Raw genomic sequence first — 12,132 nt, 5'->3', positions numbered from 1 at the left:
AAATTAAGTAGGCTAATAGTTGTATCGTTAAAAACGTGTAACAATAACATAGGGTGTAATATATAAAACACGACGGTGAAATATAAAAATAGCCTCAACATACCTTAGTGTGCAATTAATAGAACAAAGTATAAACGGTTACATTTGTGTTAAATCTCCTGCATTTTATAATGTTCACTTCGCGCTAGGCTATAAAACATTTTTAATATTGCATAAACTGCACTCTTAGAATATAAACAAACGAAAAAATAGACCCGTTTTTAACTAATTTCTCTGAATTATGCTACTGGAATTAGGACAAAAATATATATTTTATAATAGCCTATATTTAGTAATATAATATTTTGTCCGTTATGCTAAAAACCAAAACAAACACGTTAAAAAATAAGTAGTAGCCTAATCATCCCTATAAATAACGTAGATATATTGAAAAATAAGCCAAAAATAAAGTGTGGATCACCTATAAGCCTAGTTTAAATCTCAGTAGGAATTGTCTTTAATAAAAGAGAAATTGACTCATGGCCTCCCAACAGGTCACACTGCAGGAGAAGCATGTTTACCCCTGTTTTCCCCCTTTTACTCCCCCCTCCCCACACACACACACACACACACACACACACACTCCAATACTGACATGACGCATTTTTCCCTCGACATCATTAGCATCTGTATTATAGTGTTACTATTATCATACTGGTTTCCGTTGCAAATCAAGTCTTCAGCCAAAAGAGATTTGTGCTCGACCTCCCGCCATCATAGCCTAGTTTATTCTAATGAATATTCTATAGCCTAGATGAACCCAAGGAAGTATAAGTAAATCAAACATAAAAGATAATGCGTCATTTGACTAGAGAAGTGTCATTATTTTCTGTACGATGTGATATGCTAAAGGAATCACAGCTTCAAAATAATATTTAGACTTAGGACTACTTTCAGGTATACTATAGCAGTCTACAAGAAGTGCAGTAATGTAATAAAACCCTCTCGTCCTCACATAAATATTTAATATCAAATAATCAACCTGCTAAGCTTATGACAAATATAAAACATTAATACATACTGGACTGCAGAAATATCTTTATTTAAATACTTTATTGCACTACATTTAAAATCACATAAGTGCAAATAAAACAATATTGTGGAAATACTTGCAAAATATTTATTAGTTCAGATAAAAAAAAAAAAAAAAAAAAAAATGACTTACATAGTAAACATACAACTGACAACTCTAAAGGCATCAACCAGAAAATTAATGAAAATTATAACGTAGCCATTTGACATGGGGCAACCGGTCCATCATGTCTCAAGAGAATCCATCTGGACACTGGCTAGACAGAGTGACCTTCCTAATGAGCCCTTGCTCCCCATCGTAACCCCGCCACGCTCCTATAAGGTACAGAGGACAGCGAATATCCCTCGGCAGCCAGATTCCCGGTGATGTTACGTTTTATTGGACTTAAAACCAAAATAAGAATTTTCACCGGATTGGTCGAAAAGGCCACAGCTGGGATTGAAAGCGGCCACCTATGGTGTGTTAATGGATCATCTGATATTTGACCTTTTGAATGGTGGAGGGGCTTCTGTATGGGTGTGGTGCTTCTTTTAGAGTCAGTTAGCCTCCATGAAGTGTAGAGATAAAGACAACGTTATCCTGGTCCTGAAGCTGGTATTCCAGTTCACCCTGCAAGGGATATGGATGCACACACACAATAAAAAAAACAAAAAAACATTTGGTTCATAAATATCATCTTTCAAAAACTAATGTATAGACAGAAAAAAGTATATATTTATTTTAAATTGTAGAAATCATTAGAAAGATTTGCAGCTTTGAATCAACACTTGATTTGCAGGTTTTAGTCATCATTGACAGTTGTTGAGGCATTGAATTTTTTCAATTGATTGTGTTACTTTAAATTACGGTCTGATGCCAATACATGTTTTCCTGAAAGAACAACCCAGCACAACCTTTATGTACATTAGATGAATGAAGAGAAGCTGACACTGGACCTAAAATGAGCATGTCATTAAAATGGAGTGGATGGAGTGATTGAGGAACTGTACACACACGCACAAACATATACACACACACACACACACACACACACACACACACACAGTCTTACCATCAGTTCCCAGTCTGCATCGTTAATCAATACGAGAATCCCAGGTCTACTGTGTGTGTCAAAAAGAAGAGCTCATGTAAGTGATGTGAGCTACACTAAAACATGACAGTAAAGCAGCTCTCTGATAATATAACGCAGCCTGTTTATACACAATGAAAATCGCCAGTGCTGCGGTTTTCTAAGACCCTTGCATCCGCAGTTCATTAAATGAATGAGCTTCTCTCGTATATACATACACGTGCAAGATGAAACACAATGAAGACTATGCATAGAACAACCACTCACAAAGATTACCACAATATTTATAATTACAGAAATCAATACAATATAACGCAATACAGCATTATATACAATATAACACAATAATATCACTTTGGATTTTGCTTTGTTTCCAACCATTAACACCTGCCAATGACAAAAAGAAAAAAAAGGAATTTTATATTTTGTTTTTTATTTTATATTTGAAGTACGAGGTGCTAATGTAGGTGAAGGGGTGGCCCCTCATGGCTAAACAGTCAACAGTGAGGTTTGTACGCCATTGAAGACTACACTGTGAATCAGAGGTTTACTGCAGTTATCCACGAGTTTCATTATTTTCAGTTAGCAGTCCATGCTGGTAATTGCAATAAGGGTCATTTATGATAATTCTCTCTCTTAAAATTTTTCTAAAGCATCATCATAATCAGAATTACAAAAACAAAAAAAAAAAACAATCCACTCACTGTTTAGTTTTTCAGGGCTGAGGAAGCAAGGTATAATTTCTTATACCTGATGTATTAAAAAAAGTGAAGTATTTTATCGTCACTGGCCAAATCACAAAAGGGAATGTGGTGTGATTCTACCTCCTTGACCTCACGGCGAATCTGCAGTAAACACGTAGCACTGCGTTTATGACGAGTGTGTCTACAGCGCGTGTGTATGTTTGTCTGAGCATCATCCTGCATCGGTAATGTATTTACTGTGCATCTGCGTGTGTATACTTACACAGTGTCGCCCTGCATAAAGAGCTCTGGGCGCTCCTTCAGCATGTTCCCTCGGATCCACGCCAGCAGCTGCTTCATGTCCCCTATAAGAGTACCACAGAGGTCAAAGTTCACAGGTCAGAGTTCAGTGAGCCAGCCCCACGGTCGATGTGACGCGACAGAGCCTCGAACGCAAGGTGGGGGAGGCTTAACGGAGGTGTATCAAGAATAGACTTGTCATTTTTGAACGCACCATTGAAAATACAGCAGTAATGCCGATTAAATTCAGATTCGTAAACACAGAGATGCCATCAACTGTAGCCGTATCAGCCTGAAAGCACTGGCCAGGTAAACGTGACTGGAATAGGTAGGTTTTACAATACAGAAGGTTAGCACCGAAATGCCGAATATCTATTGGGGGGTTGGGGGGTGATGATTGATGGATATAAACCCAGGGTGCCAATGTGAATTCAAATGAAATCTAGGATGTCTGCACCCCCCCATGAAAACAAACAAAATGTGCTAGAAGCCAGCGTTTGTACGCCTATGATAAGCAAAAACAAAAACGTATCGTAAAATTACAAAATTTAGCTTAGAATGTCTTGGTGCATGGTGGGTGTTGTTGCAAAGCAATGTAAATATTATCCAATCAAAGGTATTGGTTGTCATTTCACTAATGGAAGGGCAATGAAGTTTAGTCTTCAATATTTGTGTTGTGTGTTCTGTGATAATTCTAGCATGTGACGATGGATGATAATTGTTTTATATCTGTACATGCGTGTGTGAGCAATGAAGCTCCGCTGCCCAACATGGCGGAAAAGACGGTATGTCCAACATCAACACTGTATCATCAGCGTCCATTTCTGGAACATACCAGTTTCCGGCTCAGAGGGGTGGTGGAGACAAAGATGGAGAAAGAGTGAGTAAGAGGGGAGAGAAAGATGGAAAAAAGAGAGATGTTTCCATTTGATCTGGGGAGGAGTTTGAATTTATTGTTTGCGAGTTTGCTGTGGTTGATATAATGCTGGGTGCGCATTTTCCGAATTTTGTATTCTTGAAGATCACTAGTTTGTCCATATGAAAAGCCATTACACTTATTGGAAATGTGACATCAGAGATGGAGCTTTGAAAAACATCAAAAATAACTACCGCACTGCTCACCCTATCTGAACACATGGGTAGAATCACCTGCATAACATCCATACTGCTGATGATTCCTGTGCAATACATTTAATCCTTGTGTTAAAAAAACATACACAACAACCTTTAGAACTTTCCTGAATCCTTGGAAATAAATAGGATGAAAATATAAATCACAAGACTTCAATGCAATTTCATTTCATATAATCCTAAGACATATTTGAAGGTGCATTACAGGATAGCTGTCAATGTCTGTAGGTTTTCTTATGCATGTCAACATAGATATCGGCAATAAATCCGATAAGGGAAGGTTTTTTTAAAGGAGGTCCATTAACTGAGGTGTTTGGCAACATTTAACACCGAACGCCATCCTCTCACACTCTCTGTGTGGCGGTTTTACTAACACATCTCAATTCAAGCAGAGGAACATATAAGGTCCCAGGTGGGCAATGGTTACTAGAACCAGAGAACCGTTGAGAAACCCTTGATGGGTTTCAGAACGCATGATGACCAGAAGACATAGTCGCTAGTGCCATTGTGCTATAGCTAACTGGCTATGCAAGCGTGTATAATTAGACCAGGACAAATTAGCAAGAGGACGAATGAAGAGGGCAAGTGGGTGCAGGAGCGAGGGTCTATACAATACTCTTGACTGGGCAAGTTTCCACCAGAACTGAAGCTTTCAGAGATGTCAGCACCAACGCATGCAAGTGTGTGCGCTTGTAAGCGTGTGGCGTGCTTCTCGGCGAGGGGAAGGGGTCGAGCAACAGAGGCTGTTTCAGGTTAATTGGATCGCTGTCAGCCTCTTCAGTTGTGTAACGATCGTTGTACCTTGCAGCTCAGCTAGCCCACAATCCTGAACCTATAAAGAAGAGTGATGCTTGCCTCAGTGCTACGCTACTGCAATGAATATTGACTAGTACCAAAAGCAGGGGCAAAAAACAGACGTGATCACTTTCAGCCACGTCAGTCCTTTGATTGGGAGAACTTGAAAAAAACAAAAAAGCAAAAGTCTCCTGCTTCATACAAAGGGTGGTTTATGTGAGCCAGGAGCAAAGAGTGAGAGGTCAACAAGATGACCAATGTTTCTTTCGCCCTTTTTTTTGTAGGGGTAAGGGAAGAATGGAAGACAAAAAGGACTGGATAGGTTGTGGTGAGGTAGGAAGAGACCGAGGGAAAACACGACTAGGAGGGGGGGGGGAGTATGCGTCACCGCAGACAGGTGCATGCTGGGATAAAGCCTGCGTGGGAGGGTGGCGGCGTCTGCGTAGCATAGTGGCTGGCTAACTCTCTCCGTTTCCCTTCTCTTTTTCATGATGATCACCATTATCACCACTATCTTTGGGTGGGAGGGAATGAAGTCATTCATCTTGCGGGGGATATGAGGGTTGGCGTTTCTATGATGATCATGTGTGTGTGTCCGGCAGCGGGGGGCTCTGCACTACTCATCAATCACTAAGAAGGGTCTGGACCAGTGGACAGAAAATTAGAGATTAGTGTAGAGCGTCAGTGTCAGCCTTAGCAATCATAGCCAGCCATCCGTGACATACTCAAATCATGCCCACAAACACACGTACAGACTTTGGGCTTCAAATGTGCTCTAAGGTCATCCCCTAGGCCCCTGCGAGGTCTCGGTGGCCACATTCCCTCCTGCCGTCCACTTTTGTGGACAGGTTGTCGTGGATACTCCGGTTCCATGGAGCTTGACCCTTCTGTTGTTTGGCAAGGCCACCAAAGTGCACATAGATTTGAATGTTTGCAACCCCGGAGCTGGGACAGGGATGCAAAATACTAACACACTTGACCAAAAGTTCTAGTCCTGTTCAATACAACTCAGACTCCTAGTGAAGGACGAACACTGTTCATGAGCAAGGAAAAGTGACAGGCCACCACAAAAATCTCAGCAAATCCTGAAAGCTTTTCCACATCTATGCTAAAAGGATTCTCCCACTAAACAACCACATCATCCTTCTTGAGTTACCAGGTTGACTTTGCAGAACTCATTAACTGTGTGAATTTACCAGTTGAGGTAAAGTAAGGTTCTATAACCCACAAACTAGATTTGTGTGGAAAGTGGTAAGCTCTAAGGAACATGATATCCTAACTACTGATACACTGATTAGTCAGATGAAGTTTGGGAATCTCCTCCCTGCTCTGTAGATATCACCATCATCAACTAAACACTTGTGCATGGGATATAAGGTCTCGGCTTTACCAATCCATCTTTTGCACTAATGGCTCTCAAATGACTTGCATTCCAATCCAGAGATGGCAGAGAACATGTTACCCACTCTCTGCTTAAATACAGGGGGCAATACAAGCACTCCCCCACAACCAAACATCCTACTACTTTCACCCAAATGTCCCACCAGGAAGCCGTAGGAATGCGAGATGTTTGTAGGAGTGAGGCATTTGTACTGTCAGGCATCCCAAAAAATGACTGCACACAAAAAGGACTTAGTGCTTTGTAACAATTGTCCCTCCCTCCTTTACTGGCCCTCTATTCTCCATACCTTTCCTGTGACCCCAGCACTAGGCATAAAAGATCCATCAACAGTATCACTGGCTGCATTTACAAGTGAAAGGGGCCCAATAATGGAGCAGTTAGGGGAAGAATGGCTGGGCACAGGGAGGCTCACAGATGTTGGTGGTTGAGGGGGAGGTGGGATGTATGGAGAAGGGGTTTAGCTCCATTGTTGCTGAGGGAGGGGTGGAGGGGGAAAAAACTCGTTTTGTGATGGCAGGCCAGCACTGGTTTGCCATTGGCCCTATGTCAGAGTGAAAGCAGGACTGGCTGGAAGAAAAGGTGTCCAGGGAAGCGTGTGAACCAGGGCTCTGAGAGGTCAGGGGAGGAAAGGAGGCGAATGGGAAAGGGGCATCAGGCAGAGGGACGGCAGAATAAAAGAGATAGATGTGGAGAAAGAGGCACATAATTTGGTATGATTTGTGTGGCTTTCTTCTATAGGAGTACCAGAGGGGAAAAAAGGCATCCTTTAGTTCTAGCAGGGCATAAGGCCAATAAGTGAATCCTACATCCGAATCTCTGGTATTGGGAGAGAAAGGGTAGAGATATTTGGAGCTAATTAAGTCATCAGTGCTGAGAATGGTAAAGCACTGGTCTGGAATAGAAAAAGTGATAAACATTTGATGTCTGATAGAAGTCTCTATCTTTCATACAACGTCAATGTAAAAGAACACTTCAGCAAAACCTTAACTCTTTAAGAAAAGAGTAACAAACTAGATTTTCACATTTTCTGAAGATAACATGAGAGGCGTTTGACGTGTAAAACTTGTGTTGTTATGCAGTTGCTGAGGTATTCTGAATAATTTTTAGTACATTGCTCTGTAGTTGCTGAGGTGTTCTTGGTGGTTGCTAGGGCATTGCTTGGTTGTTTGCTTTACACTGTGTCTACAAAAGATGTGACTGCTGACGCATTGCAACAGCTAGAAATTGTCTACACTGGATGCAACAAAGCGACCGTTGCAAGTGCATTTGTCCTTCCTATGAGATTTAACGCGAGTGCTTGGAGTACATCAGAAATAGAATGAGGCATCAGTTTACTGTCAGGGATTTGTCGTGTTGCGTCACGCCGTATCCAGTGTAGACAACATCACTGATTATAATGGGTTCTTATCGTATTTTGCCACGCTGCATGATGCCGCTCAAGTCCGGTGTAGACACCGTGTTACTGGCATCAACAAGTTGAGGTATATTTGAGGTATACGTCACTAATACAAATGGTACAGGTCAGGTTACAGGCTTTAAGGGATTAGTTCACCCAAAAATGAAATTTCTGTCATTAAGTACTCACCCTCATGTTGTTTCAAACCTGTAAGACCTTTGTTCATCTTCAGAACACACATTAAGATATGTTTGATGAAATCCGAGGGTTTCTGAACGAACCACACATAGGCAGCAATGTCACTGCACCTTTCAAGACCCAGAAAGGAAGACATTGTTAAAATAGTCCACGTGACTTCAGTGGTGGGAAGAGAAGAATTTGTAGAATAAAGTCGTTATTTTTGTTTTGTTTTTGCGCACAAAAAGTATTCTCGTCGCTTCATAACATTAAGGTTGAACCACTGTCGTCGCATGGACTATTTTAACGATGACTTTACTACCTTTCTGGGCCTTGAAGGTGCAATGACGTTGCTGCCACTGTGTGATTAAGAAACGTCCCGGATTTTATCAAAAATATCTTAATTTGTGTTCCTTTTTGTCCATACAATATTTAGACCCCACTGCCAATTATTATATGGACAAAAACAGTTGAAACATTCCACAGAATAAAGTCTTACAAGTTTTGAACGACATGAAAGCAAGTAAATGATGACAGCATTTTCATTTTTGGGTGAGCTATAGGTGCGTTCACACCATGTCGAAATTACCGTAATGATTCTGAACTGTAAAAAGCCTTAATGTGCTTGTAGAACTTGTAATTACAAAGTGTAAATTCATAATTTTTTGGAGAGCTACAACTTGTACCACGTGGCCGCTGTACCACCTGATCAATGCAGATTTAAGGCATGTTTGATTTGAAGTGGCACTGTGCAGACCGATTGATGTATGACATCAAATACAGCGAGAGCGATTTGAAAGCATACAGAGTTTTATTTACGTAATTATGAATTGGCGTGAACGCAGCATATGCTTTTAATAATTAAGAGTTAGGTGTTTGTTCCAATTATGAGTAATAGTAACAGTGATACCTGAATTAGCAAACAGAAGAGGTCAATTTTTCCATACTCACAGGGATCTGATTGGTCAGGGAGTGTCACATGATGATTCTTTACTCCATCAAACAGAAGTTCAGCTCCTCCTCTAAAATAGGAAATATACAGTGCATAATGCTGTTAATGCCTCTTACAGGTAGAGCTTTTAACAATAATAATGTTCAGTGAAGGTTCTCCCATTTCTAAAATCATTTAACAGTATCCCCCATGCAGTTTTAATTGACTTAACATCTAGTCCATGACAAAAAGAAACCCCATCTGAACATTTTATACACCAGATGTCACAGAGACTTTTTTAAGTTGTTTTTATGATTTTAAGCAGGGCAGAATAGCACTTAGGACTTAAAACTTGTGAAGATTAGTCAAGTATGAATGTGGTAAATTCCTTTTTTTTTGTAAAGTAATTTACATAACACCCAATTTCTAATGAATTTGTGCACACAAACAGATCTACTTCAAAGAAGACAACATCACAGTATACTGTTCATAGATTTTTACTTTACTTTCACTTTCACCAATTTAATAAGCGAAAACTCAGTAAGTAACAGAAATCTATGTAAGAACGAGAGAAGGTGCATGTCAGTGGGGGGAAAAAACAGATAGGGACATGAAGTAAGAGTAGGACTCATGTAGCAGGTGCAGACCCAATAAAGAGAGCTCACATCTCCTGGAGAATGCCCAGTTGTCCTCCAGATCGCCAGGCCTGGCGAGATGCCCGTACCCTAGCGGTACAGAGAGAAGCCAGCCTGTGTGCCAGCCTCAGAAAGGCCACTCACAAACACCACCTCTGTCCATAGACAGTCACATAGGACTCTGTTGCGACTTAAAAGCAGTGAGAACTTTGACCGAATGCCAAATGCAACATTTTTCTGCACCCAACGAATTCTGGCCAAGAGTTGTTTTGAGATGCTTTCCCTTTCTGTCACTCTGATGCAATCGACATTCTCGGTCACTCTATGGCTATGTTCGAAATAGCATACTAGATTTATTTCTGTAATATACGATATGTACTATGCACAGTATGCAACTTTTCTGTATGCATAGAATAACCTGATGGCCTAGGATATTTGTCAAAACAGAGGGCACTGTCAACCCAACTTTCCATTTTTAACAACATGTTTTTCACTAATTATGCTGCCGCTTGAGTGAATTAAAACATTTTAAAACAAGACTGTATCAAAACAACACACCCACAATCAAGATTATAACTGAACTGCACAATGAAGTGATGTGCAAAATGTTATCAGGTTGTGTGACAATCACATACTACTGATTGAAATGCTTATTGTTAACCTGTACTGTTTTTACATCCAATTTTTTAAATATAGTTTTCAGTGTATAATGGACAGTATTGTAGTGAGCAGTCCACTAGCATTCCATTCCAAATCTCACCTACGTTTCTCCTCAGAAACACTGAAATATTGACCAGAGGTTGTGCCGTGATAAAAGCAGTTAGCGTACATGATCTGACATTAAGTAGTGGAGCTTATATGGTTCGAATCCAGCTGGCAACATTTCTAAATTCCATTCTTGCTTTTTCCCCATTATTTCCTGTATACACTGTAAAATGAGGTAACCTGTAATTGTTACGTTAAAGAGATTCTACCTGATCTTACTCTTACTATTAACTTAAGTTTTGTTGGTGTAACCTAATATATTTAGATTGATTCAGTAATGTTAAATAGCATTTTTATTTGAATAAAATCAATTAATTTAGATATTACCACACAAAGCACATTTTAGGTTACCATTTTTTCAGTTAACTACCTTTTATAATTGGGGGGGGGGGGGGGCATCAGTACACATTTCCTCATCAGATGAACATCTATAATCAATTAATAATGGAAATATCATATCATAAAAGACACGGGTGCTGGGATAGTTCACCCAAAAATGAAAATTCTGTCATCATTTACTCACCTTCAAGTTGTTCCAAACCTGTATGAGTTTCTTTCTTCTCCTGAACATAAAAAAATAAGTTTTGAAGAGACTTCCATAGTATGAAGAAAAGAAAAAAAAAAAAACAGTATGGAAGTATATGGGGGGCATCAACTGTTTGGTTACCAACATTCTTCAAAATATCTTCTTTTGTGTTGAGCAGAAGAAAGAAATTCATACAGGTTTTCATACAGGAACAACTTGAGGGTGAGTAAATGATGACAGAATTTTCAGTTTTGGGTGAACTATCCTTTTAAGTACTGTCAAAAAAAAAAAAAAGATTCTGATAAATCTTTTTAAAAATGTACAAAAACCTCTAAAATGTACAAAAACCTCTGGCATGAGGGGAAAAGGCTCTGAAACATCCCATCACTGATGTAACAATTGTTCTTGTTTATAAATACCAGGAAACCTAATTTCTATAAAGAACAAAGTTTCTCCAAAAGGAGTTTACGTCAACATCGATTACTATCATTTTAAGAAAGTGAATTATTCTAGTAAATGTCCAGCGCACGCGACACCTGCACGATTGACAGCTCTGACAATCCCGTCAGCACGCGCAGCTCTATTAAGTTACTTTATCATTTAAACCTGGTTTTCTTGTCATCACTGCAGTTAAACCGCTAAAGAAATAACCAGGTCCAGTCGATAAAGCTTCTGTCTAATTGGTGTGAAGAGTTATTGTGCATTACGTGCATTAATGTAACCATTGGAACACGAGGCAAATGCGATGAATTATAAACAAAGCGATAAGTACAAACCCAAACTCCAGGTGCAGACCTAAGGGCGCTGCCATGATGCTACAGAACCCGGAAAGAATCGCACACATTCACCGGAAATGACATATTCCTCTGAGAAACCCATTGACTATTTTACTGTAGAGGGCGTTTCTGTGTGTTTATTCAGAGACAAGCCTTGGTTCTTCTTAGGGTATTTGCTCTGTTACACATTATAAATAACCAATAAATCTTTTGATTGAAAAAAATAGTACCAGTAAAAATATTTAATACAATAGAAAATATCTGAACTATGTCATGTGAATTATACTATTAAATTGCAGATTAATTAAAAAACATTTCAGGTTCTACAGCTAAGAAATTATATTATATTATATTATATTATATTATATTATATTATATTATATTATATTATATTATATTATATTATATTATTTTAATTTTAATTTTAACTATGCTCTTACTGTTAACTGTGTCTATATTTAAATGGTTGATCAC

General features: G+C 39.3%; 1 protein-coding gene across 2 annotated transcripts; it reads right to left on the bottom strand.

The window, feature by feature from the left end:
* Positions 1 to 1,060: 1,060 nt before the first annotated feature.
* On the bottom strand, positions 1,061 to 11,806 carry urm1 (ubiquitin related modifier 1). Of its 2 annotated transcripts, XM_048174278.1 has the most exons (5): positions 11,659 to 11,802; positions 8,977 to 9,047; positions 3,108 to 3,189; positions 2,124 to 2,172; positions 1,061 to 1,681 (listed from the first exon to the last, which is right to left on the bottom strand). In XM_048174278.1, exons 1-5 carry the CDS (start codon positions 11,724 to 11,726, stop codon positions 1,613 to 1,615), a joined length of 339 nt encoding a protein of 112 aa, XP_048030235.1. In that variant the 5' UTR covers positions 11,727 to 11,802; the 3' UTR covers positions 1,061 to 1,612. The 2 variants fall into 2 exon arrangements, with proteins under 2 accessions (XP_048030235.1, XP_048030245.1); XM_048174288.1 differs by lacking the exon at positions 2,124 to 2,172 and having other exon boundaries at positions 11,659 to 11,806.
* Positions 11,807 to 12,132: the final 326 nt, after the last annotated feature.

The sequence above is a fragment of the Megalobrama amblycephala genome, linkage group LG2 (assembly GCF_018812025.1).
Source record: "Megalobrama amblycephala isolate DHTTF-2021 linkage group LG2, ASM1881202v1, whole genome shotgun sequence".
Taxonomy (NCBI): domain Eukaryota; kingdom Metazoa; phylum Chordata; class Actinopteri; order Cypriniformes; family Xenocyprididae; genus Megalobrama; species Megalobrama amblycephala.
The sequence above is the reverse complement of the archived record's forward strand: the minus strand, read 5'-3'. Positions and strand labels throughout refer to the sequence as shown.

What these genes read in the sequence shown, in the direction of transcription:
- urm1 (XM_048174278.1), bottom strand. Translation starts at nt 11,726, where the DNA reads ATGTGTGCGATTCTTTCCGGGTTCTGTAGCATCATGGCAGCGCCCTTA. An exon ending in GGTCTGCACCTGGAGTTTGG is followed by an intron (nt 9,048 to 11,658) that starts GTTTGTACTTAT and finishes TTCCTATTTTAG; the next exon opens with AGGAGGAGCTGAACTTCTGT. An exon ending in TTTATGCAGGGCGACACTGT is followed by an intron (nt 2,173 to 3,107) that starts GTAAGTATACAC and finishes TGACACACACAG; the next exon opens with TAGACCTGGGATTCTCGTAT.